The sequence below is a fragment of the Microcaecilia unicolor genome, chromosome 1 (assembly GCF_901765095.1).
Source record: "Microcaecilia unicolor chromosome 1, aMicUni1.1, whole genome shotgun sequence".
Lineage (NCBI taxonomy): Eukaryota > Metazoa > Chordata > Amphibia > Gymnophiona > Siphonopidae > Microcaecilia > Microcaecilia unicolor.
The window spans coordinates 548324365-548352192 of NC_044031.1; the positions used below are offsets into that span (position 1 = coordinate 548324365).

A 27828-nucleotide genomic window follows, 5' to 3' on the forward strand; every position below is an offset into this window, starting at 1 on the left:
AAACTCCTAAAGTACCACGCTGTGCTTAATATCACTAGCTGCTGCTCTTTTGATGTGTATTTCATTTGCATGTAATGGGTGTTTTTTCCCCTTCTCTTTCTTTCTTATTAACTTTGTACAACCGTTTATGACTCCTGTTGCATAGTTGTTGCTTCTTGCTTGTACTGTATTGAAAACCAATAAAATATTAAAACACTAAAAGATGGTGTGGAACTGCCCTACAATAAAAGAAAGGGGTTTGGAATTGCCCTGGGTTGTAAAAGGAATTTGAGAACTGCCCTTGGTTATTCTCAAAATAGGCTAACTTTGGTTTGAGGTCTGGTCTCTTACAACCTCAAACCCCTAATTCCCTCCCCCCAAAGCAGAAATCTCTCCCCCACTACCCACCTGTAGTAGCTCTCACAATATCTAGTTCCTATCCCTAAATATATTCAAAACTTGGCTGTGCACAGTGGGGGAAATTGATGCCAAATAAGAGTCCCAGACAAGCAAAAAAAGGATTTCTGGCGTTTAGGATAACTATGGGCTCCACAAGATTCTCATAACGTCAGAGCATGTAACTTATTCCTCCGGTACCAAAAGGTGGGTGGTGATTCCTGTGCCCAATGATTTAAAATACATTTTTTGCCCGGAATAAAAGCCTTACCTCCCCAAAAAAGCAAACCCCTTTGCCTCGGATACTGAAATGAGATAATCTATTAAATAAGATACTCTTCATTGACAGAGAGAGAGGACTTGCCAAAGGACATTGCAAATAGGTGAGAAGAGCCACCCAAAAAGATCCTCCAACAAAGCCAGAAACCATGAGCTATGGTATTTTCTTGAGTGTGGCATTTTAAGCAGCAAGGGGAATCCACACATCTGGCCCAAAAGACTCTACACTGTGAAAAATAAGCTTATTGCATCACATGAAAGTGACATTCCTGCAACTCAGCTTGTTGTACCAAAGCAACATTACTCAGCAGAGGCAATAACATGCTACTGTTGGGATCCTGACTCCAGTGAGGGAGTAACTCTCTTCTTCCTTGTCATCAGTACCAGACCAGTCTAGACCAATGGGCTATGTCCATCCACCAGTGGAAGGAGACAGAGAAAATAGTTCCAAGTACTTCGCTCTTAAGGGTATCGTGCAGCTTGGAATGCATAGTATTGTCTCTGTCTCCTAGCGGATGGTGGACGGATGTGCAGCTCCTGTTAGTACTAGCTGGCCTACTCCTACCCTAGCTCGGCTGGGTTTTAGCTGAGCAAGGGGTTTGCTAGTGACCCTGATTTGGGTTTCTTTAAGATGATACTCAACACTCCTGAGTCCCTCATTGATCAGCTAGGGGATATGCAGTGATGCTGGGTCCCTCCCCTCCCTCACTCCGGAGGCCTGTGTGGCTCGGTGGACTTTCATGTGGCATGCTACAGGTTTGTGGTAGCTTCTTCTGACGAAGTATGTACCTCGATGTATTGTGAAACTCTTCTTCCTTTTGGGAGGTAAGCTGTATGGTTTAAAAAAAAAAAGAATTTTTGATGAATTTCTTTTTCTTAGAACTCTGCTGGTTTCTTGTGGTTTTTTTTGCTTGTGGCTCAGGGCTTTTCATCAGTCCAGATGGCACACTTTTCCCTTCTTCTTTTTGGTGGGCTTTAACATGCTCTTAACGGTCCTGTTTTCACCGCACCTGCCACCATTTTGGCTGCCCTTTCCTTTTTCCACGATTCTCTTTGTCCCACCGAAGCCTCTGATTCCTGACCAGGAATGAATTTCAGATGCTTCTGCTCTTTCTTTTTATGGGAGCGTGCTCCGGACTGGCATTGATCTGGCTCAGGTGTCAGAGAAGTGCATTGGCGATCCACTCTGGACTGTTCTTTCGAGCCTTGATCCTGTTCCCTTGTGGTCAGTGGGTATTTCCTTGTTCTCTGGGGGGCCACGCCTGTCTGTGGTGGCCAGGTTGCCACTGTGGTTGCGTGGGAGGACTTTTTCTCAGCAGGGTCAGGCTGCATTTTGTGCCCTTCCCTCTCGGCCTTCTGTGCTGCTATCTCACTCTCGCTCTCATTTTTCCCCACATGGGACATACTAGTATTAGCCGTTCTTAGCCTGGGTGTTTCCCCTCTGGGTTGTGTTTTTCTTGCTGTTCTCTTTTTGGTGGTGTCAGCCTTTCTGTCCATTTTTGAGTTTAGCTTTGCTTCTTCCTGCTGCAGGGGCTGCCCCTGCGCGAGTCTGCCTCTTTCTGTGGTGGCCCAGTGGTCTTGGGAAGCGGTTCTGGCCTGTCTGTGCAGTTGGTCTTCTCTGCCTGGGTTTCCCGGCTCATTCTGGTGGCGATGCACCTGCCCCTCGCAGGTCTACAACCTTCCTGAGGTGGTAGGTGGTGCTCAGTCTCTCTTCTGGTGTAGTGGAGTACTTTATTTGGGGAGCAGATCCTTTTCTTAGGCTGTTCTTCCTTTCCTTTTTCTGCCATTTTGTCTTGCAGAAGCTGCTGTAAGTGCCTCTTGGGCCCCTTTTCTGCGGTTTCTGCTCTTCAACTAGTTTGTGGCCCTTCCTCTGCCTCCAGACATTGATCCTCTTTGTGGGGGTTCCTCAGCATAATTATGTAAAAGTTTCAACAAAGATGTATAAAAGTGTTTATCATAAGTCTTAGGTGCATAGACATTGCATAAAACACATTTCACCTGATCTAAAGACACCAGGGCAACCACATATCTACCCACAGGGTCTGAGAGAACCTTGTGTGTGACCTCTTGTATACTGCTATGGATAAGAATAATCACACCAGCTTTTTTTGTGGACTGTAGGAGCATGAAAGTAGGTTCCAACCCACCATTTACAGAATTTCTCATTCTCTGTCACAGTCAGATGCGTTTCTTGTAGAAAAGCTATAGATGCTTTGTTTATACAACACATGAAGAATTTTCTGTCGTTTGGTGGGTGAGTGGATGCCCCCCATGTTCCAGGTAAACACATTAAAAATCATGGCAGGTATAGAGTAGAAAAAAGGAAATACTGACGATCCCATCCCTTTAACCCAGAGGGGTGCCCAGCTCCCCCCCCCCATGCTGGTGTGAGGCACATCAGTCCCGACCAGGTACTCAAGGCACTCAACAACCAGCTGCCTGTGAAGACCTTGTAATCCATCAGTGAAATGTACATACCCAGAACCCAAACCCTTCAAAAGACCTGCATAGCCAAGACCCCCGTCCCTGCAGAGTATGAACTAGAACTCTCCCACATCTCATCCAGCCAAACCCCTCCTCCTCACATTCCAACTACCCTCCACTACCCCCCCTTCAAAACTGTAGTAACCACCGTGAAGGTGTCACTTTCCCAAAGGTCCGGACCCCTCCATACCATAAACAAGGAACTCCCCTCCCAAGAAAAACTGTTCACATCCAATATGGGCCGTACACACAATAATGGTGGAGGAGTGACCTAGTGGTTAGGGTGGTGGACTTTGGTCCTGGGGAACTGAGGAACTGAATTAAATTCCCACTTCAGGCACAGGCAGCTCCTTGTGACTCTGGGCAAGTCACTTAACCCTCCATTGCCCCATGTAAGCCGCATTGAGCCTGCCATGAGTGGGAAAGCGCGGGATACAAATGTAACAAAAAAAAATACAGGCACACTTCAACAGAAAACATCAATTTTATAGCGTCAGTAGAAATCTGGACAGCCCACTGTATCATAAGTACATAAGTATTGCCATACTGGGACAGACCAAAGGTCCATCAAGCCCAGCATTCTGTTTCCAACAGTGGCCAATCCAGGTCACAAATACCTGGCAAGATCCTGAAAAAGTTCAATACATTTTATGCTGCTGATCCCAGAAGTAAGCAGTGGATTTTCCCCAAGTCAATTTAATAATGGTCTATGGACTTTTCCTTTAGGAAGCCGTCCAAAAGTGGAGGAGTGACCTAGTGGTTAGGGTGGTGGACTTTGGTCCTGAGGAAGTGAGTTCGGTTCCCCGCATAAGCAGCTCCTTGTGACTCTGGGCAAGTCACTTAACCCTCCATTGCCCGCCGCATAGAGCCTGCCATGAGCGCGGGGTACAAATGTAACAAAAAAAAAAGACAACAACCCTTTTTTAAACCTCGCTAAGCTAACTGACTTTACCACATTCTCTGGCAACGAATTCCAGAGTTTAATTACATGTTGACAGGGGGATGATCAGAAGCAAATGCTGGCGCTAAAGGCTGTTAGCGCCGGCGTTTACTACTGCCCCATGATCAGAGCCCTCGAGCGTGTGAAACAACGCGCTCGAGGGCTCTGAATGCAACTAGCATGCAAATGTATGCAAAACAGGGCTTAACATATTCATCCCCAGTGATCAGCGACCAGAGCGCCAAAGATTGGGTCGTTGGCTGCAGCGAACCCTACGCCAGCTCCGAGCTGGAGTTAGGGTTTGCAGATCATTGGGGAGGAATGGTGAGCCCTCTCCAGCATGCAACAAAGCAAACTTGGACCACCCCTCCCCCCAGCGACAGGAGGCTGGATGTCTGGAGGACCTCCGGTCCCCCCGACGATCCCCCCTCCCAGGTTCAGGGAGGGCTGGAGATCCAGTGAGTCTGCAGCCCCCCTAACTCCCCCAACAAACAGTCCCTGGTGGCCTAGTGGGCGACCAACCAACCCCCCCCCCCCCCAGCAACAGGGCCAACTGCCACTGGAATCTGGAGAAAATCCTTCAGCCACTTCTCCAGGAAGACTCCTAATTCCCACTCTGGTATGGGGTCAGGCAAACTAACCAAACAGAGATCATTAAACCGGACTCTATTTTTGAGCTCATTCAATTTATCATCTGGATTTTTAAACTGCCCCACCCTGACATTCTTGGCTGCTCCTGCTCCTACACGTGTACTGCATTCTCCACTTCTCCAACTCTAGTTTGAACCGTTTGTAAGTCTGTGGCTTGGAAAGTAAACTTTTACTCCATAATCTCAAGCTTCTTTATGATAATCTGAAGTTGCTTTCCAACCGTGTGCTCCAGGGCTGCCTTTGCTTCGGTGGTAATCTCTGCCGCACACTTGGAGCATGGAGAGGGAGAAGAAGGTGCGCTCTTGTCAGCAATCTTTATGTTGCCAGCATTGCTCTTCCCATGATGTTTTATTGAGAGTTTAGAAAACATCTGTGTTGCGATCAGCCACCAAAGAACTCAAACTGGACTCTGAAAAAGAACTTTCCTGGGCAATGACTCTCAGGAAGGGAGTCAAATTGCCAATAAGTTGCTGATTTTAATTAGAAGGGTCCGGAGCCTTCAGTCTTCCTGCCTCACTGCACCATACTCAAACCGGAAGTCTTAAGGGGAATGTATTTAAAGGGAAACCTGTGTGTTGTGTAAGCTATGTCCTGCAAGCTTGTAACAAGGGTTAAAGATTTAATTAACTTTTTATTATAGAATTGTGCTGGGAAGCTAAGAAATACTTTTGTTTTGTTCTTACTTTCTGGAAGTTGAAAAGAGTAGCATTGTTTACGTGAATGAACGTTGTGATACCCAGAATAAATTGTACATCTTTTTAGACTTGGATGTGTCTTCCTGTTCCATTATCACTGAAAGACATCCTAATTTTGGGCCTGCTGTAGTCCTGCCCACAACATTCCCCCTTCCTATTTGGATGATCTTAGTGGAAAATGTCCAAATTCTGCCTGTTTGAAAATAGTGATTTAGTGATTTTTGGCAGATGGATGTGCTTAATATGCATAGTTTGTAATAATGTGTTAAAATCAAATCAAATGAAAAGACAACAATTAAAATTAAAATTGATGACTTCCCCCACCCTTCCATGAAAGAACTTGGGCTATTCAACTGTTTTAATGCCCTTTGCTCTTTTTTGGTTGGATCAGTTAAGAGGTATGGACTTTCAGTTTACTTGAGTAGCAACATGAACTTTTCTGTTTGCCATGTCTAGCATATGTGTATAGCACTTCACAAAATGTTAAAAAATATATCTCAATTCTTTAGTAATCTGGAATGCTTTCTTCTCTGTTCCTTCCATCTGCCAGGCTTCTTGAAGTTTCTGAAAGAGCAGGAGATGAAACTTCCACCAAGGCTTGTTTGTTACCTAGTGGCACCCACACAATATTCTGTCTTGATCTTTTTTTTGGAATTTTATCTAGTGGAGTTCAAAGCAAATAATGAAAGAATTGCAACAAATGTACAGGTCTTCAAAATGTTCTTGGTACTTTGAATGACAGTACCAGAACTATTAAACTGGATACTGTAATTTGTAAAATATAAATATATTACATATATCTGTACATAGGAATAGGGTGGACTTTGGTAAGATTTGTAAAATTGGTAGTAATATATGAAGGTGCATATGTTTTAACTTTTAAAGTATAAAAATATAAGGGCCCTGTTTACTAAGACGAACTGTAGGCACGCAAACTTTCGCAGCTTAGTGAGGAATTATATTAGGACAAAATAGAAGGGAGGCATTCAAATAGGACTACTGAAGAACAGCTGAACATCCAAATGTCTCTTCCTTACTAAGGGGAGTAGAGTTTAAAATAGACAAGCTGATATTTTGGCAAACCTACCTAGTTCTGCTTTAAATAATCCCAGGCAGTGCATCACTTTGAGTTAAAGCAGTGAAATCAGGATTGATGAGAGTGTGGTTTAATACAGTTGTTTTTAACAGCATGCAGAGATAAGGAAATAAGTCAGACATATATCTATAAAGATATATGACCAGGTTTTTGAAGTTATTCTGAATTAACAGATCATGCAGGTTTGTTAGCTCCAGTAAAATCTGTTTTTTTTTTTGGAGTAGGGGTGGGGGGGGGGGGTGGGTAAGGCTAATTACAGAGAGTATTCTACTATTGTGACTTTCTTACCTGTGCAACAATGAAATTGGTTTAAGTATTTTAAGCATTTTTATAACTATAAAAATTATAGCAGTCATTTCCTATTAATATGTGTTCAGGGTAGAAATAAGACTCTCCTATAAAATGTCCGCAGTTTAAATTTTCAGAGAGAGGCTTGTCTGAGTAGCTCCATTGTACAAATTAGATGAATTTGGAACTTGTGCCTCTGGTTGGCCCTAAGCATAGTGAAAGTGGAGGTTGTGTTGTGTTGCCTTTGAGTAGTTCAATGTTTTGTGAATTTTAATTTTTATGTTATTCAATTTATAACAGAATTTTTTTCTATATGATGGTAAAATGGATATTGTTAAGTTCTTTTTATCCCACTATGAGGTGTATTTTCAAAGCAAACCTATGGAACTTTATAAGTCTAAGGGGCCCTTTTACTAAGCTTGTATGTATGTATGTATTTATTTATTAGGATTGATTTACCGCATTTTTGAAGTAATTCACTTCAGGCGGTGTACAGTAAAAATCAAACATGAGCAATAGGCAATTAGCAGTAAAATATTCAAATAACAATACAAACTATGGCATAGTATACTACTTACAATGTCAACACAATACATAATAGAACATTTTAATTGACAGTGAAGGGTATAAGCAAAGATGGAACATATAGAATAGATTAAGAGAATAAGGAGAGTTAAAAAGTTAGGTGACTAAAACACGCGCTGAGGCTGTTTTTTACTGCAGCGGGTAAAAGGCTGCCTTTTTTTTTAGAGGAAAAGAAATGGCTGGGCGATAAGTGAAATACTATGCGGCCATTTCGGGGGCGGGGGAACCCTTACCACTACCCATTGAGATGGCGGGAAGGGCTCCCGTACCAATGCAGCGGTAACTGGTCAGTGTGCGGCACTGCCCGAATACTGCCAGTTAAATTCCGATGCTACAAAAATAGATCATATTTTTGTAATGCTGGAAATGGAGTACGCTACGGGTGGGAACTACCGCCGGGATCCTGCGGTTACCTGGCGGTGTTCCAGATTGGTGCATGGTAAGCCCTCTGTGGGCTTACCACTACTTAGTAAAAGGGCCCCTAAGTGCTTTGAAAATTAGCCTTTATATATGGGGAAGGATAGGCATGGCTAGGATTTTAAAGGGATTCCTGTTTAAATCTAATCCTTCTGCACATGATAGGTAGTAAGCATAAAGAAATCTTGACTTTGAACATATGCTTGATTAATGCTTGTGCAGTTGCACAAAAACAGCTTTGATTTATGGTTTAGGGGCTCTTGTAAATAAAGTTCATTAAATTTTGGGCTTAACCCATTATAATGCAGGATTTTAATGTGCGGTAAGCCTAAAACTATCACTGCATCAAGAAGGGTGTTCCCAGTATTTTTATTGCAGGTCATGCACTAATGTTATAAATAGCGCTTAGTACCTGCTGCGAGTTAACGTGTGACAACTTACTGCCTCCTATTTAGGAGGCACTAAGGGCCCCTTTTACAAAGTGACGGTAAGTATCACTGGGCTACCGCGCTCTTCATATCCGACACTACAAAAATATTTTTATAGCACCGGTGTGTACCCAGCGGTAATCGCCTAGTTACCACTGGGTTAGCAAGGGAGCCCTTACCACCACCTCAATGGATGGTGGTAAGTGCCCCCTCCCCCCCCCCCAAATGGCTGCGTGGCAAGTGCTTCACCTGCTTCGTGGCCATTTCCTGAAAAAAAGAAAGACCTGCCTTTTACCCCTGCGGTAAATGGGGGCTTTAGCGCGCATCAATAACACTCGCCGACAGCAGCGCAGGCCTCCTTTTGCCACAGCTTCGTAAAAGAGGTCGTAAGTGCTCCCGCATTAACTCTGTGTTAGCCAGTTAGCGCATGTTAATTGCTGACTGGCTAGCTCTTCCACACTTATTCTCCACCCATGCCACAACCTCTGAGAGAAAAAGTCTGAAAAATTCAGTACTGTGTGGTATCAGGGAACTTACCAGAAATCCTGTTAACAGGTGTGGTAGCCTGTTTCTGGGTATTAATTGCATGTTAAGGGCTTAGTGCACTTTAGCAAAAGGGCCCCATTAATTAGCCAAAAAATGGATATCCTAATGTTGACAGAATATAGCAGAATTAGAAAAGATCTGAAGAAAAGTGACCAAAATGATTAAGGGGATAGAGCAGCTCTCATATGAGGCAAAGCTTAAGAGGTTAAGCTTTTTAGCTCGGAGAAGAGATGGCTGGGGGGGGGGGGGGATATGATAGAGGTCTACAAAATCCTGAGTGCAGCAGAATGGGTAAATGTAAATCAGTTGGTTACTTTTTCAGAAAGTACAGAAACTAGGGGATACTCCATGAAGTTAGGTGGCAATACTTTTAAAGCAAATAGGAGAAAATGTTTTTTCACTCAACAAATAGTTAAGTTCTGGAACTTGTTGCAGGAGGATGTGAAAAAATCAGTTAGCATATCTGGATTTAAAAAAAGGTTTGAGTAAGTTCCTGGAGGAGAAGTCCATAAAACTGCTAAAAGGCAGACATAGGGAAAGCCATTACTTATCCCTGGGGTTGGTAGCATAGAGTCTTGCTATTCTCTGGGATTCTGCCAGGTATTTGTGACCTGGATTGGCCACTGTTGGAAACAAGATACTGGGCTAGATGGAGCTTTTTTCTGACCTAGTTTGACAGTTCTTATGTCCTTAAGATAATGTATTTCTGCTTTGACAGACAAGTCAAGACACTGTAATTTCAGTGACACAGGTGAAACAAAAGTGGGATCTTGTGAGACAAACAAGACCTCTGTTTTTTTTGTAATTTATTACTAAACCACAGTGAGAGAGCCATTCCACTACATGAAAACAGTCTATTATGGCTGAGGACTGTACAGCTGCTGCTTAACAAAAAATTAAAAGCATATAGCATATCTTCATAAAACATATATGGTGGGAGCAAATTACAGTGCAAAGTGGTTGCAAATAGATGTTGAATAATGCCAAAAAGGTGTGTCCCTGTGCGGCCCCTTGTTTCACAGCATACCAGGTTGAGGTATTCGAACTGACATATACTTGCTGCTGGCACCCTGCCAAAACATGGGCACCAAGCCCTAGGATTTGCAGCAGGAGTTTATAACATACTGAATCAGAGCCTAAGGAAATAAACTGTACTCCTTTTCTCCAACCCACAAAACAGCCTGTTGAACAGGGATATGATGAATTTCAATTCCGTGGTGCCTTCTGTGTATAGTTCTGGAGACGCACTTTCAACAAGATGGATGGAGTTGGTCCAGAGGGCAACTACTGAAATGGTCAGTGGCCTTCATCATGAAACATATGGGTCAGACTTAAAGATCTCAATATACTTTGGAAGAAAGTCAGGAGAGGGGAAATATGATAGAAACATTTAAATACCTCCATGGCATAAATGCACAGGAGGCAAGTCTCTTTCATTTGAAAGGAAGTTCTGGAATGAGGGGCATGAAGGCTGATGCACTTTTACACCTGTTCCAAAGAAGATGCAAATTTGTGTATATGTACCTGTATATCTGTGGATTTTATAATTGTGCATACATAGCAGCTACGTCCCTGAGAATGCCTTAAGTACATACAGTGCATATATATATACTGTCTTCTTGGCACACATATTGCCATGCAACTATAAAGGCCTTTCCCATTTGTAAAATAGGCTTTCACATGGAAAAACGTTTATAAATTTGCCCCCTAAAGGATTATTTTAAGTAAATATGGCCTGTCAAAGTGCAAAACCTGTAGTATACCCATTTGATATTGTTCAAAAATGCTTTTATATAAACTGGACTATCTTTTAAATATTTTTAAATTAGATTGTATTTATTTCTCTTATTTAAGACTTGTATTCTATAACTGTGGGTGGCTAGCCCAGTCAAAGAGGATTACAGAATCATATTAAAATTACAAGAATGTGTATGGGGGGAAAAAGGTAAAAAAATAAATAATGTTTATGATTTCTATGATATATATTATTTAGCCCTACATCATATATTCTATAAACTGTGCTTTGACCATCGCCCTGGTAGTTTCCTAACAGAAACTTTTTTTTTTTTTTGTTACATTTGTATCCCACATTTCCCCACCTATTTGTAGGCTCAGTGTGGCTTACATAGTACCGGAGAGGTGTTTGCTGACACCGGTGTAAACAAATACAAAGTGATATTGTGGTAAAATAAAGTTCATGTGGCACAGCCACATTAGGGAATCGTACAATGGAAGAGTTGTGTTGTGTCCACTACATACTTTAGTTTTGTTGTGTTGCAGAGATCTGGCATTTATGTTGGGTTGGTAGGGTATGCCTTTTTAAAACAGGTTAGTTTTTAGTTCTTTCCAGAAGTTTAGGTGGTCGTACGTAGTTTTCAAGGCTTTTGGTAATGCATTCCACAGTTGTGTGTTTATGTAGGAGAAACTGGATGCGTAAGTTGATTTGTATTTGAGTCCTTTGCAGCTTGGGTAGTGGAGATTTAGGTACGTTTGTGTTGATTTGGATGTGTTTCTAGTTGGTAGGTCGATCAAGTCTGTCATGTATCCCGGAGCTTCACTGTATATAATTTTGTAAACCAGAGTGCAGATTTTGAAAGCAATACATTCTTTGATTGGGAGCCAGTGTAGTTTTTCACGGAGGGGTTTTGTGTTTTCAAATCGTGTTTTTCCGAAGATAAGCCTAGCTGCCGTGTTTTGAGCGGTCTGAAGTTTCTTTATTGTTTGTTCTTTGCATCCCGCATAAATTCCATTGCATTAGTTGCGAAATGTTTCCCTCGGGAAGAATTGTTTCACGCGTTTGAGTTTCCACATTGAGTGGAACATTTTCTTTGTTGTGAAGGTCGCTTGGCTCTCTAGTGTTAGGTTGCGGTCCAATGTAACGCTGAGGATTTTCAGGCTGTCTGAGATAGGAAGGGTGTAATCTGGGTTGTTGATAATTGTGGGGTTGTCCGCGCTGTGTTGGGATGATGAGGATAAGACAGTGTGTTTTTTCTTTGTTGAGTTTTAGTTGAAATGCTTTTGCCCAAGAGTCCATGATGTTAAAGCTGATCTTGATTTCGTTGGTGATTTCTGTCAGTCTAGATTTGTAAGGAATGTATATTGTGACATCATCTGCATAGATGAAGGGGTTAAGGCCTTGTTTGGATAAGGACTTGCCTAGTGGGGTCATCATTGGTTGAAGAGGATCGGTGATAGCGGTGATCCTTGTGGTACTCCGCAGTCTGCTTTCCACGGTGATGATATGTTTGAGTTGATTTTTTTTTATATGTTCTTGTGGTTAGGAAACCTTTGATCCAGCTAAGTATGTTTCCACCAATCCCGAACTTAATCTAGTAATCTTATTAATATATTGTGGTTTACCATGTCGAATGCACTGGACATGTCGAATTGGAGGAGGAGGATGTTTTTTCTTATTGCTATTTCCTTCTTGAATTTGGTTAGGAGAGTGAGTAGTATTGTTTCTGTGCTGTGGAGGGGGCAAAAACCTGACTGTGATTCATGTAATATTGAGAATTTGTTTATATAATCTGTAAGTTGTTTGGCTACCATGCTTTCCATCAGTTTGACTGACGGGATGGATTTTCACTCTTACTTAGACATATGGGTTCTCTACCTTTACCGTTCTCCTCAAGACACCCACTAGAGGTGATTAGCATGTGGTCTTGTTACTCTAAAGCTGCACCTAATCTCTCCTATATAAGAATAGTCATTTAAAAATATATTTAAGGACGTAAGTAGTAAAGTGAAAGCTCTGGGAGCTTGCTCCCAGATTAGGAAATAGCAAGATGGCTGCTTAATATTCCCAACTCTTTATATCCATAAAGGGGAAATCCCCTAGTACAGGCAGTGAGAAGTGAGGTCCAGTTCTAGAAAGTGCTGGGCAACAGTTAACCCCCCCCCCCCAAAAAAGAAAATGAAAACCCCAAAACAACAAAAACCTAACTCAAAGAGCCAGGTCTTTAAATTCAATTCTGATCATAATTTTAGGGGAAGGAGAATTCCCCAGCAAGGGAAGTTTTACTCAGTAGAATAAACTTGATTGGCTTGACTGGAGTAAAGGGATTAGCCAATCACATGATGTATTTGGGCCTTATCTTTGGATGGCTTTGAAGTCTTGGCATAAGATCTTAAAGTAATTTGTAGTGTTCTGCTGCCAAACTGTCTTCTAAACTTATTGCTAGATGTGAGGTGTCCTATGGTGTAATTATGTCATTGAGGTGGTTGTGAGTACTTTAAAGCAAAGGCATGGAGCTCTTTATGCACTAAACTGTACTAGATGACATACAGTGTCAAATATTTACTGTAAGAAAACTAGAAAAGTGTATTCCGTGAAGTACATAGAATTTCCAGAGGCATTCTTTACTTTCCGTACTTGCCGTGTATGTTTTCTCATTGCCTTATTCTCTATTTGTTTTAATGAGTGCAGTTGTGAGGAGTGCATAGTGAATGCTTTTTTTCCTTCTACAAATGTGCACCCTTGCTGTTCTCTTTATTTCTCTTTGCTCTTCCACTCCGCACTCCAGTGTAATTCGTTTCTCCAACCTCGCTGTTCTGTCTCCTGCCATTTACTCTTACTTTCATCTCTCTTCCCATGTCCCATCAGTCTCCTATTTTACTTACTTCCAACTCCTGTTGCATTTCACTGTCCTCTTGACTTGGTAGAGGCTGAAAACCTGCCTGCTTTCTGCCAGGTAGCAGCTATTTTCAGCATCCATGACTGCACTGGGACGTTGTGCAGCTGGGCTAGCAGTAATTCAGCCTACTTCCTGCCTCAGTATGTGGCTATGAAAGGTGAAGTCTTGGGGAGCCCTTTCTATTTCTCCATTTGTTCTATCACTGTTGGGATCTAGGGAACACTGCCAACCAATACTGTTCCAGCCACCAGCATCTCCCTTTAATCCTTCACATGTCTGGGACGGGAGAACCCTGTCAACCATGCTGGGCTGGTGAATGATTCCTTATTTTAATCTTTGGCTTGTGGGGCTTGAGGAGACCTGACATGCATATTGTTTCAGTTGCTATTTCCTCCTGCTGTTAATTTCTCCTTCTATGTCTTGTTTCATCTGTCCTTGTGTAGAAACTTTCTGTGTACATACTGATGAAAAATTAGACAGGCAGGCAAATTATCGGACTCATAACTTGTCCTGCTTTAATTACTTTAAAGAATGCATAAAAAATACAATTGCAGAACCATTTCAGGCATGTTAAATTATGTAAAAACCTGTCTTTTTATTTTGAGCCTGTCAGACCTTGGTTTTATACCTTTTACTATTTCATCTTCATTCTTTTTTGTCTCCATTTATAACTGAACCACTACAGATTTAGCATATAAGGTAATGCAGACAGAATGGGTTTCTGCTGGGGTGAATCTTGAAGCCGCTTTCTACTTTTCTGCAGTAAAAGATATCTTAAGCTTGCCTTTATTAGGACCCTTGCAGGGACTTCCAGATTTAGAAATGTGTGTGATGGATAGGTGGTGAACAAGAGTTCTAGTTCCTCCCTTTAAGGTTTTCTATTGCCTGCAAGGCATCTGTTTGCCAGGCTCTCTGGAGTCCAGAAAACTGCTGTTGATTAATGTAGCTGTCACGTTTGACACAGGAATCAAACAATAGTTTCTGAATCGTACTGTACTGCAAATGTCTCAATCCTGGCTACTTGTTTCAATACACAGGGTTATAACATCTTTGGTTTTCATATCTTACCATATGTGAGAGGCTTTTTTTTTTTTTAACTACTAGTTTGACTTTCAGCAGCAAAGATCTCCTTCTGCACTTTGCAAACATTGTCTATAATCTGTTCAAAGTATTGATGCTGCAAGAATGTGTAAGTGGGACAGTACAATGGCTCTATCACTTCCACGCAGAACAAATAAGTTTGATTCCTAGTCTGATTTCTTCCTCTTAAACTGCTGAGGACTGAGAGCCAGGGGAGCCAATGCAGTAAGCTTGCATTAGAGCCATGTGCTAGCACTTAGCTCACAGCTTCCTAATGCAAACATAGTTTTAAAAGTTTGCTCCTTAGTGCAATAACCAATAGTTGCAAATAAGCTGAATGCAAAAAATATGTGCTAAATTGGGAGAGCATCCTTGACAGATGTGCACACTAAGCTAGCGGCAGCTATATCTAGCACACAGATCTGAACACAAAAAGTTTTAATTGCACTCTGACTTTCATTTACATAAATCTGCACATGTGCTGGAACGCTATTCATTGTATATAATTTGTACAATACTGATATTTGTGCACAGAGCAGTGTTCCAGCATATGCACAGATGTATGTGTATACAACTCCAGGTGATGAGACTGTTTTTTGTGCTTAAACTTATGTGTGCCCTAATTCTCAACAGTTCACCCCCCACACTTTTGATGTGGGTCTTATATGTTCACAGCAGAAAGAAGAAATAGGCATGAAATACCTACTAAAGCTCACTAGATAAGAACAGGCCAACTTTTTACGTTCCTCAGACCTGGCATTAGAGCCCTGGCATTGTGCTCAGCCCTCTGGTCTTCTGTGCACTTCTCTGCATCTGTGCTGATTGGGATTTAAATGTGCTTTGCACTCAGTTAACTCGTGTGCAAGAGGCATTCTTTACAGCATCAGCTCTTGTGGATGCTGAGGGGGCAGCTGTCACATAGCCATGCCACTTAGAAGATAATTTTAATACAGGCTGCCTAACTTTTGTGGCAGGATTACACATAAGACACACCGTGGCCCTTTTATTAAGGTGCGTTCGTGTGTCCTATGCATGCCAGTTTTGAACTACTTCCTGGCTACCACGTGGCCTGGGTGGTAATTTCATTTTTTATGAGTGACCATTAAGCGCACCAGAAATTTTCTGGCGCACGGCGCTAACCGGGCAGTAATCGGCATTGTACGCGCCTAGACCATTACAGCCCAGTTAACGCGTGAGACTTTACCGCTAGGTCAGTGGGTGGCGGTAAGGTCTCAGGCCCAAAATGGTTTTGCTCCAATTTTTATTTTGCCACACGTCCATTTTCTGACCCCCCCAAGAGGCCTTTTTTGCAGGCGATCTGAAAAATGGACCTGCGCGCATCCAATACATGCATCTACATCAGCGCAGGCCATTTTTTGGCGCACCTTAGTAAAAGGACCCCACCATTTTTTTTAAAGTATGTGCATACTTTTGAAAATTACCCTGTGAAGTAACACCAGAGAGAGAATGAGAGAGACCCAACTGCAGCTGGTCTTTTCTCCTGCTGACTTGAACAAAAGTAGGAGCATCGAGCATGCAGAAAGTTCATTTGCTCAGGCTGACTGTCAGTTACTTCTCTCTGCTCCCGCCATATGCAATACATTGTTTGCTGCCTTGTATGTGTTCCACAGAGCTTTCCTGCACCTTTGGGCCCATGCCCTCTGGGCATTGTTTGATTTTGCGTAACTTATGTACATGCATATTCACCCAATTCCCCAGGATGCATATATTGTCCTTTTAAAAATTTATTCTTGAAGGAAAGTCAGAGAAGGACCTACTTGGTGCTGTTTCCATCACTCCAAAGTTGGTGCACCTGCACCACTTGTGTCTACACCCTGAGGCAGCAGTAAATGTGAAATGCTGGCCATCATTGATGGGCCATTAGGAGGCGTATGAGCAGATAAGTTTTGATTTAAGCCTACGTTTAGGTTTGCTGTATATTTGGCATTATATGGTTCTGCATTTCACAGAGCACAATTGTTTATGTTGTAAGCAATGGGAGATTTTTTTATGCTGGAGAGGAATTCACCATTAAATCCTTACTGTTGCTGTGGGGCAGAGGTGAGGACCTGAGGCTTTTTCCTCCCCTTAGCTTCTTCAATTGCTTTTGTAGTGCAGACCAGATTCCTTGAGTGTGCATTAATTTATCTGGATTACTGAAAGGATGATAGTCGCCCAATTCAAAATATTCTGAAATATTGCTCACCCTTGTGAAATTTAATTTCTGCTTCAGCTTCCAATTGACATTGAGTCAAATTGACTGTATTACAGACTTTATCTCCACTGTAATCAGCACTACAGTTTGGGTCTTTTGGCAGTGCTATGCAAACCTCAGCTTTAAATATTCTGTCATTTTTTAACATTGCAACAATTTCATGTAATTTGTATCATCTTTTTGAAGCCGTTCGTCAAATGAAAAAAAGGGATACGAACAAAAGATTGTGCAGTACAAAATATCTAGCCATAATAATTTACAATATGGTCTCCTGTTAGTGATTTTAGTGGGAGCAATTATGATTTTGATAGTGTTCAAATTCTTCTACAGAACGATTTCCTGGTAATCTCTTATAATGCTCACAGTATTAGCTGCTAACAGAACCGCAAACACCCTACCCTCACATGTCTAGTGTCCATACATGGAACACTCAATTATTGTGTGGATCAATATAAAACATGCAGTCAGTAATAAATATACACTTAGCGAACACCACTTACTTGCAAGAATGTTTCTGTAAAATTTGAAAATATTTCTTACTTTACAACCATAAGCAGTTTAATATGAACGATTTTGTTGATTTGCACAGTTGTGTAAATTACTATGTGTAAACTGGATATTTATTCTTACCAGTATTTTTGCAAGCCTGTTATAGCCTAATTTAAAACAACATCTTACAACTCTTTCCACAATAATATATTAATTTGCTTAATGCAGAAATTACAGTGTTTCTCCAACCACTAACATTCTATTAAAAAAACAAAATCGGCATAGATGGTCTGCTTTTTCTAAGGACACCTTTTCCATTCAAACCAAAGCATGTATTTTTGAAAATGCATTGTCGATCTCTTCTATACTTTTACCCAGTACAAAGTGGTCAGTTTACAGACAGGTCGTATATCCGGCTAACTGGTTATTGAAAATTGTGCTCTATTTAACCTTTCCTTTTGCTGTGGAATTGTGGATGTCTAGGGTAGTGGATATAAAGCACTACTGTAGCTTGATCAGTTTATAGCAGTAATCATAGTGAACTCACTGAAAATTAATGTGCATTATGTTTCTATAATTATCATTATACACGCGACAAAAAGTGGACTATTTTTGATCACATGATAATATTGTCTTCTTATCATTACTTAGTTTATTATATATAAACTGAACTCAAACATCAAGAAATATTGTTTTAGTCAACTTCATGTGGTTGTGTAATATTAGATTTAAGATAGAAAATAAATGAATATAAATTCTCTCTGTGTTTTCTTTCTGAATCTCTGAAAATATTCTAGGTACAGAAGATGAAATGGGCAAACAAGTGCAGTATAACCTGAAGATGTCTATATGCATCAAGAAGATGATGATCAGCAGGGATGGGTATCATGGGCTTGGTCTTTTGTTCCTGCTATAGTGAGTTATGATGATGAAAATGAAGGAGAAGACTATGCTGAAAAAGAGGCTGGAACAACACCACATTTTCAGAAAGCACAGACCTTTAAGGATCCTATTGTTTCTATAGGATTCTATTGCACAAAAACAACAATCACATTCAAGGTATGTGCAACTATGAACTTAGTAAGCTGGGCTACTGATCAAAAACATGATTTCTTTTTTTTTTTGCATGTTTTTAGTTTCTTTATGAATGGGTCAAAACTGAGTTAATTCATTTTGCTTTACATCTGACAACCTTGAGTCTTGTTAAGCAGTAGAAAAAAAATCTATAGTTAATTAGAATGAGGTGTGTTACAGTTAATTCAGCCAGCAATAAGCAAAATATGCTGGAACTGTATGTTTTGCCAGAGATGCTGAAATTAAAATAATTTATGGGCTTTAGGTGATAAGCAGAAGCTGTATTGCTAGGTTATTGAGCATATCTTATAATGGACACAAAGAAAACTACATTTGAAAGATTTTTCATTTTTCCCTTTGAATTGAAAGGATGACCTTGCACTTCCCTGAAAAGATTTAAACATATAGGAGCTTAATTGATGGAAGAAGATGGCAGTTTCTTTCTTCCTTTTCTTTCTTTCTTTCTTTTCTTCTTTCTCTTTTTTGTTTTTGTTTTTTTTTTTTTTCTAGACCTTGGGCAGTTTTGAAATCCCAAAGGAGTCTTGTAAGATGAGTGTAGTTTGTACACGTAAGGCTGTTGAAAATGTGGCTAGCTCATACAATGTAGGTACTCATAGGTGCCATGTCTGATGGTGCTATGATGCTTGAGCACCCCCAATATTCTCTGCAAGGCCACCATGGGAAGCAGGAAGAAAGGTTCTGTATCCCAGCTACTGCTCTCCACCTCCCCCCTGCAGCCTAGGTGGCTGGCTGTGTCTGACCAATTAGTACAATAGCTAATGGGGAGAGGCAGTGCAGCACATACTAAGGAACGGACTAGGACCAGATCAGTCTATGAACAGGTGAGGCACTGGCTCAAGACATCAAATCCAAAGTCTCCTAGAAGGATAGATGCCCAGATTAGGATTTTAATGCCTTTTATCACAGGTCTGAGTAGTTCCTCTCCTAGGCCACATAGAAGGGAGGGGACTGAGAGAGAAGTGGAGATACTGGATCATAGATGGGGGGAGGGAGTGGCGGGAGAGATACCAGATTGCAAGTGGTGGGGTGGATGTCATACAAAAGTTGCTTAGGGCACCATGGTCCCTTGAGCTGGCCCTGGAAAGAAGACAGATTCACATAACTTTATTGATATGACATGTGTAGCCAAATAATACTTTTAACAGTTATGGTAAAAGAGCAGCACTGGAAGAGTGAGAGGGGCTAGGAAGTGGGAAGGGAATTCAAATGGGTTACTGCCTAGGAAAGAGAATGCTTCTGTGAAGAGCTGGAAGAGATAGAAAGGAACTGGAAGGGGAAGAGACGCTAGGTGCTGGTGACAGATGCTGGGAGTAGAGCTCTTCAAGAGGAATAGAAACAAGCTGCAAAGGTGAGATGAATTTAGAAAAGGGACATGATCTGGGAGAGAAGAAGAGCAGGCAGAGGGAATACAAGCTTCAGAGATGCTGAAAGAGAAGGAGACTAGCTGTGTGGGATTGGGGAAAGAGGGACTGAGGAAAAGGGGGGTTATGGTGGAGATAAGACATAAGCAGCTTTCCTTCCCTTCTCCTATCCTTCCTGACCCAGAAGTCAGCATGTCTAAAGAAGTCTCAGCATGGCTGGCAACAGGGCTTCGAACATCCATGTGTGACCCTCCCCCCCAAATAAAAAGCCCATGCCTGAAGGGTGGAAGGAAGGATTTTCAGGGTGGTCACTAAGGAAACAGAGCTGGTATTGATAGCCTGGTGAGAGAATCAGAGTAGCCCAGCCCATGGGGACAGGACAAAGAGTTAATAAAAGAGATTGCTTGGAGAAAATTCTGGTCTTTGGTATTTCACCCCTTCCAAGACCTGTAGCACTGAGGGGAAGTCCTGGGAACCAAAGCAGGAAATATTTGCAGTGTTTGGTGATTGGAAGCCACTGCTACACAGCAGCGGGTGCCTGCAGAGAGTTCCCTATCTGGGAACAAGAAGGAGTGCTTGGGGGACAGTACACCCCAGGTAGGAAACATGGGAGCGGGCTTGCCTCACTTTGACAGGACTTTCATTGCATGTGTGAATGACCTCTGTTCAGGCTGGGACAGAGAGCAACTGAAGAGATTATGTGGAGATGATTGAGGACTGATAGGGAAACAGTGCGGAGATTCCCTGTTCAGAGGGTGCTGGATTCAGCAGGCCCTTGCGTATGCATGGATTTCAAAGCTCTGTGCTGGGCCGTGCCGAATTTTCTTTAGAAATGCTGACTGCTGTACTTGTACCATCCTGGAGGGGGGTAAGAAGGAAAGCTACTGGACACCTTGGGGAGTGGGGGAGGTGAGATGCTGGACCTCCTCAGAGAGGAGAAGGGGGCTGAGGGTAAGTGGAGGATTTAGAGATGGGGAGATGCTAGACACCCTACATGTGGAGGAGGGGATAAGCAGAGATGAAGTAGAGTGGTCAAAGGCCCTGCTTATCCCTTGGGGGTAAGTAGCATGGAATCCTGCTACATTTTTTGGGATTTTGATAGGTACTTTTATCCTTGATCAGCCTCTATTAGAAACAGGATACTGGGTGAGATGGATCTTTTGATCTGGACCAGTATGCAAATCTTATATTCTTATGAGATGTGAAACCATTTTTTGGGGGTGGGGGTGGAAATGAGATACTGGAACCTTAGGAGATGGGGAGGGAAGGGGAAATGTTGGCCAAGTAGGGAGGGAAAGGGGAAATGTTGGCTACCTGGAGTTAGGAAGGGGAAGGGGAGATGTGGCACTCGGGTGGAGAGATTAGACTTTGGATACCTTGTGTGAGTGGGAAGGGGAAAGGACATGCTGTATTATTCTCCGAGGACAAGCAGGCTGTATATTCTCACAACTGGGCTGGCAATCCTCACCGGCCCAGGAACCGGCCTTCTCACATAGCACAAAAGTTTGCTAGAGCCTTCTGAGCATGCCGCGCATCAAACTGCACATGTGCTCGAGTGTCTTCCCGCCCACCGACTCTCAGTTTTTTTTTCTCTCCACACAAGGAGCAACAGTCCATTTCTGTAGTTCCTCTCTCTGCCCGGGAAAAGAGCCTTTGAGTGTGTTTGACCCTTTTTTTAGTCTTTTTGCCTCCCTTTGTTTATTTTCTTACGAAGTAAAAAAAAAAAAAAAAAGATTTTCCTTTTATTTTCTTAGTGTTTTCTTACCAAGGTAAAGTTTCCTTTCTTTTTCGGTGCGGCCGTTTTTAGGCTGCTCGGCCGGGTCCTTCCCTTTTTTTTTTTTTGTGCCCTTTTTTCTTGACACAATTGAGCCTTTTGATTTAGCTGGGGCTGGCTTCCTTTCCATGTCATCGAAGACACCCAGCGGCTTCAAACGTTGTACTCGATGCAACTGGACCATCTCAGGCACAGATACCCATTCGTGGTGTATCCAGTGTCTTGTTCCTGACCATGCCAAGCTCATTGTGCCCTTTGTCTTCGCATGAAGGAGAGGACTCAACTGGCTTGAGAAGCCCAGAGGGAAAACTTTTTGGGGCTTGGTCTGATCCTTTGGCATTGAGGTCAGTGGCGTCGGCATCGACGTCAGGAGTGGAGGTAGGCATGGCTGCTGAGAGGCCACGGCATGCTGGGAGAAGTGAAGCATCGAGTGGGTCTCCACCTACCTCAAGGCCTCCTGCTGTGCAGGTCCCCCGGGACCGTCCATTGTTGGACCCGACCCCGAGGTGACGTGAGGATTTGACGTCATCCTTGTCGGAACTGAGGAGTCTCAGTGAGGTGCATCGGGTGAAGGCTAAGAAGCACCGACACCGTTCTCCTTCGACGCATGGTGCCGGGAGCTCCAGGGCGCCGAGGGAATCTGCACCCGAGAAGCGTTGGTGCCGGGAGGACCACTCACCCTCCATACAGGTGCCGATGTGTTGGCCTCTCGGCAGTCCGGTTCCTGCTCCCGAGCCTCAGGCAACTCTGCCATAGACTGTTCCACAGGCCCCGCAGCCTTCGATGGTGGCTCTCGACGAGCGCATAGAGGCCTTAACTTCCAGAGCTCCTGGAAGGACTGCTGCGCCAGTCTGCTTCAGGTGTCGGGGGGTGCTTGAGCCCACCATGCCATTTGCTGCAGCTGCGTCTGGCTCTCCACCTGCAGTGAGACTCCCAAGTTCGGTTCCGCTTACGTCTCCGGTATCGGTTGCCAACCAGGTTGACTCCCCATCGATGTCTGTGGAGGAAGCTTTGCTGCAGTCCATGCGGGAGCAGGCCCTCAGCATCGCCATCAAGACCACGAGTCTTCGGCATCGAGGCGGGGGTTCGGTCTCAAAGGTCACTAAGGGAAGTGCTTTCTGACACCGAGGAAGAGCGCTTGTGGGAGTCAGAGGAATATCCCAGGTACTTTTCCTCCAATGAGTCCTTTGGGATTTCCTCTGAACCTTCCCCTCCACCTGAAAGGAGACTGTCTCCTCTAGAGAGCCTATCCTTCTCCTCTTTGTACGGGAAATGGCTCAGGCCATTCCATTCCCATAGATGTGGAGGATGAGCCTAGGGCAGAGATGCTCTAAAGAGGCAGTGACAGCTCCCTTGCATAAGGTATTCAGGGAAGTCCTTCTGCAAAACTGGGCACCCCCTCTGTCTGGTCCCGTGATCCCTAAGAAGACAGATTCCCAATGTCAGATCCACTGTGAACCTGGGTTGATGATGTCTCAGATACCTCATAACACCATGGTGGTGGACTCCGCTCTCAAAAGAGCCAAGAGTTTTAGGGACGATTCTTTGGTGCCCCCAGGCAGAGAAGCTAGGATCTTGGACTCTTTTGGGAGGAAGATGTATCAGGCCACTATGCTCGCTGTCCTGTATCCAGTCATACCACCTCTTCACGAGCATCCACTTGCGGAATTTGGTGTGGCAGCTGTCTGGTTTGGTTGATGCCCTCCTTCCACAGCAGCGCCGAACCTTTTCGCCAGCTGGTCAGGCAGCCGAAGACGTGCCGTAAATTCCTGGCCAGGGGCACTTAAGACACCTTTGATGTAGCATCCAGGATCTTTGCTCAAGGTTATAGCGATGCGCAGACTCTCATGGCTGTGTGTTTCTGACCTAGATCATTCAGTTCCAGCAGAGGATAGCGGACTGTTCCTTAATGGGGGGGCTAATCTTTTTTGGAGAGAGAAGTGTGGAAGATCTGGTTGACCAGATCAAGAAGCACACACATGCTATGGCTTCAATCTCCCGCCGGGTCGCCCTTCTGCTACCACCTCCACACTAGAGTTATTTTGATGGGCCTCGGAGTGATCCCTATTCCTTTTCTAGTTGTAGGTACACTCCGGCGTCTCACCAGCCTAATCAGGCTAGTTTATGTCAACAACGTGTGCCCAAGGCCCCTGCTGCTCCCCAGCAAAAGCAAGGACGGGCTTTTGACTGGCTCAAGAAAGCATAGCCGCAATACAAGTATCCGTGCCGGACGACTTGCCGGTTGGGGGGGAGGTTAATGTTTTTTCACCAAAGGTGGCCTCTCATAACCTCCGACCGGTGGGTTCTTCAAATAGTCTGGTTAGGATACACCCTCATCCTGGAATCCAAACCTCCAAATTTCCTACCGGGAGCTCATTCATATAGCTCCCAGCACAAGCAGGTACTTGCCGAGGAACTCTCCGCCCTTCTAAGCCCCATGCTGTCGCACCCATTCCACCAGGGGGAAGAAGGGCTGGGATATCGGTTCCAGGTACTTCCTGTGCAAAAGAACAACAGGGAGTGCGTCCCCACCCTAGATCTAAGGGCCCTGAACAACTTCATAGTCGAGAACAAGTTCAGGATGGTTTTCTCCTGGGCCTCCTTCTTCCCCATGATTCAGGAAAGCGATGGCTGTGCTCTCCTGACTTAAAGGATACTTATACACACATCCCTGATACCTTCCCAGCTCACAGGAAATATCTTCGATTTCGGATGGGACCCAACACTTGTCTATACCGTCCATGCTGCGTTTGGCCTAGTGAGCTTCAGGCTCTAGTAGTGGATGTACCTTATACTAAGTTTCATCACAACAGAGTAGTCCACTGCACGCACCCTAAGTTCCTGCCAAAGGTGGTGTCAGAGTTCCTTCTGAACCAGTCGATTGTCTTGCCAACATTTTTTCCCCATCCTTATGCCCACTCTGGCGAAAGCAGCTTGTACACCTTGGACTGCAAGAGTGCATTGGCCTTTTATGTGGAGCAGATGAAGGCCTTCAGACAATCCGCCCAGTTGTTTGTTGCTTTTGATCCCAACAGGAGGGGAGTCGCCATTGGAAAACTCACAATCTCTAATTGACTAGCAGATTGCATTTCCTTCGCTTATTCCCAAGCTGGGCTGACTCTAGAGGGCCATGTCACGGCTCATAATGTCAGAGCCATGGCTGCATCGGTGGCTCACTTAAAGTCTGCCTCCATCGAAGAGATTTGCAAAGCTGCAACGTGGTCTTCAGTCCACACATTCACATCTCACTACTGCCTTGAGCAGGATACCCGATGTGACAGTCGGTTTGGGCAGTCGGTGCTGTAGAATCTGTTTCAGGTTTAGAATCCAACTCCACCCTGCTAGGCCCATTTTGCTCTGTTCCAGGCTGCACTGTCAGCTAGTTGTATATAGTTTCAGGTTAATCTATGTTATGTCCTCGCCCTTGCCAGGTCCAATTGACCAACCTTTGTTGTTTTGGGTGAGGCTGGACGCTATGGATACTCCAGTTTGAGTATAATACAACTTGCTTGTCCTCTGAGAAATCGAAGATACTTAACAGTAGCAGGTATTCTCCGAGGACAGCAGGCTGATTATTCTCACCAACCTGCCCACCTTCCCTTGGAGTTGTCTCCTCTTTCTGTCTTTTTTTACTCTTCCACTGAACTGAGGAGCGCGGCTGTGTGGCGGGCGGGAAGACATTTGGTGCGTGCGGAGTTCGACAATTGGTGTGCTCAGAAGGCTCTAGCAACGTTTTGCTGTATGAAATGCCGGCTCCTGGGCTGGTGCGAATCACCACACCAATTGTGAGAATAATCAGCCTGCTGTTCTCAGAGAATACCTGCTACAGGTAAGTAACTTCACTTTTTAGGGGGCTAGAGCCTTGAGTTACCCAGGGGGTCGGGGGGCTGGAAGTGCATGGCTGAAGGTAGAAGTACTTAGGTGGGAAGGAGATAGTTATGACAATATGTGATGCCATGATCTGAAAAATTTCTTTAAAATTAGTCGTCTTTGGCACCTCTGTAATGGAGAAAACCTATAGTCGGGTCTCAAATTGAAAAAGGGAATGGAGTGGAATATCAACTCCCCTTTTCACAAAACTAAAACAATCATTCCCCCTGTTATATCTCATGGAAGACTATGGAGATGGACCAAATGTACTCATGCTGCATTGGCTCAAAGAAATAGCATGTCAGCAACAAGAAGAGTTGACAGGAGAAATGGGTGTAGTTTGGAAGAGGCCAAGGGTTACAATGCTCCCCAAACTATATGACTTTCTTTGTTTCCCTCTTGGGTCAGCTACAGAGCCCTGACTTCCCTTCTGGCTCTCCGCACAGCTGTGCTGCTCAATTCATGAGCCAGCTCAGGGCTAGCTTTTGGGATGTGTGATATGTATGGCGGCCCAGGGAACCAGGAAAAGGAGATAGTACTATACTGGTGCCTCATCCCATATCCTTCCATATCATGTGGGCTGGGGAAAGAGAGATTAAGTGATAATGATGATGGGCAGAATGCTAATATAAATATACACTTTGTTACTTTATGCTGTTTTATATTTTGAAGGTGAATACGCCAGAACATTTAGATTTTTAGGTTAAAAGTGCATTTTCATTTTTGTTTGAGTTCACGTATTGTTTTATAAAAAAAAAAAGTTATATATGAGGGCAACATGGTCACATTTTGGAGGCAGACATTAGAATTCACTGTTCTGCTTTCAGGCAAAAAATGTATGGAATTAATTTGTGGTTCATATTTTAGTTAAAAAAAAAAAAAAAGGGTCAAGTTTCTGCATTAGCATTTTGAACAGCTGATGGTGCTATTCCAGCTAAAAGTCTTGCCAAATTAAATGTTGTATTTTTCTAATAATGTTGAAAATTGTTCTTGTAATGTTTCAGTTCTTTTAATCAATTAATTGCTTTTCCTCTACAGTAATTGCAGACAGATGAAGGGTGATCATGTTTTTAAAAAATCCAGCTTGACTTCAGCAGTTGAAGAATTTTACTTTGAAACAGCAGTTGTCTGCTCACAGTGATGGTATTGCAGGGAGGCCCAGGGGATAGGGGTACATGTTTATAGAGGAATTGCCCTTCATTTACAAACATTGATTATTATTTATAGCAGTTTGTATCCCACATTTTCCCACCTATTTGCGGGCTCGTGTGGCTTACAATACATAGTGAATAAAGGAGTACATTTTGTTACAATTCAATTATGGGTTACATCATGAAGGGTTATGGGAGGCAAAATCAAAGTATCATTAGGAAAGAGAACAGTGGAGTGTAACAATGGGAAAATGATAAGGGTGATAGGACGATAATAAGAAACATTTGGGTATAGCGATTTAACTATAGGTAGAGTTCTAAGTGCGGTGAGGATATGGGGGAAGAGAATTCAGAAGAGAGTGTGTTGATGCACTTCTGTAGTTGTATGGACTTCATGCGTTTTGATCCTTTGCGATAAGTTTATCAAAGAGATGAGTCTTCAATAGTTTGCGGAAGTCGGTTTAATTCGTAGATCGTTTTCCGGTTGCATGGTAGTGTATTCCAGAATCGCGTGCTCATATAAGAGAAGGTTGATGGCTTGCAATACTTTGTATTTTATGCCTTGCACTTAGGGAAGTGGAGGTTGAGGGGTGTTCGGGATGATCTTTTAGCATTTCTGGGTGGTAGGTCTATTAGATCAGACATGTATGCAGGAGCTTCACCGTGAATGATTTTGTGAACTAAGGTGCATACTTTAAAAGTTATACGTTCCTTGAGTGGGAGCAGTGTAGTTTCTCACGTAATGGTTGTGCACTTTCATATTTTGACTTTCCGAAGATGAGTCTGGCAGCTGTATTCTGGGCTGTTTGAAGTTTCCTCAGTATTTGCTCTTTGCAGCCTGCGTATAGTGAGTTGCAGTAGTACTGACAACTTTAATCAAAGCACTTTTCAAATTGCATATTGCTCACTAGGAGGAAAAAGACCTCAAAATCAGGGAAAACACACTATTAATAGTGCATCATAAATTACTTGATTCTCAATATCACCATAGGTCAAAAAAACCTCCACACAAGCATAATGTTGTGTGTCTGTGCAAAACCTGAGCACCACTAGTGAGCAATGTGCAATCTGAAAAGTGCTTTGATTAAAATTACGAGTCAGTACAATTAAGAAGCGTTCCTTTAATTTTGGAACTTTATTGTTGCTGGTGAGTAGACTTTTTAGTTGTGCTGGATTTCGTCCTGTGATCAGTCTACCAAGCTCTCTAATATTTTAGTATCATATATGAAGAACACATTGACCCCTGCTAAAAACAAAACACTGAAAAATGCAGATGAAAGATTCAGCATTACCACAAAAGCTTGTTTGCAAGCAGATGCAAGGAAGGTCTTTACTGGAAAATATTGAGTGAATTCCCAGGATGGTACTTAAGACG

The 27828-nt window shown here is 43.1% G+C and overlaps 1 protein-coding gene across 1 annotated transcript in view; it reads left to right on the forward strand.

The window, feature by feature from the left end:
* Window positions 1–27828, forward strand: part of VPS13B (vacuolar protein sorting 13 homolog B) — a 1674799-nt gene that overhangs the window by 139451 nt on the left and 1507520 nt on the right. Inside the window, 1 exon segment of the mRNA XM_030217225.1 lies at window positions 18032–18261. Coding sequence (XP_030073085.1) covers window positions 18032–18261 — 230 coding nt within the window.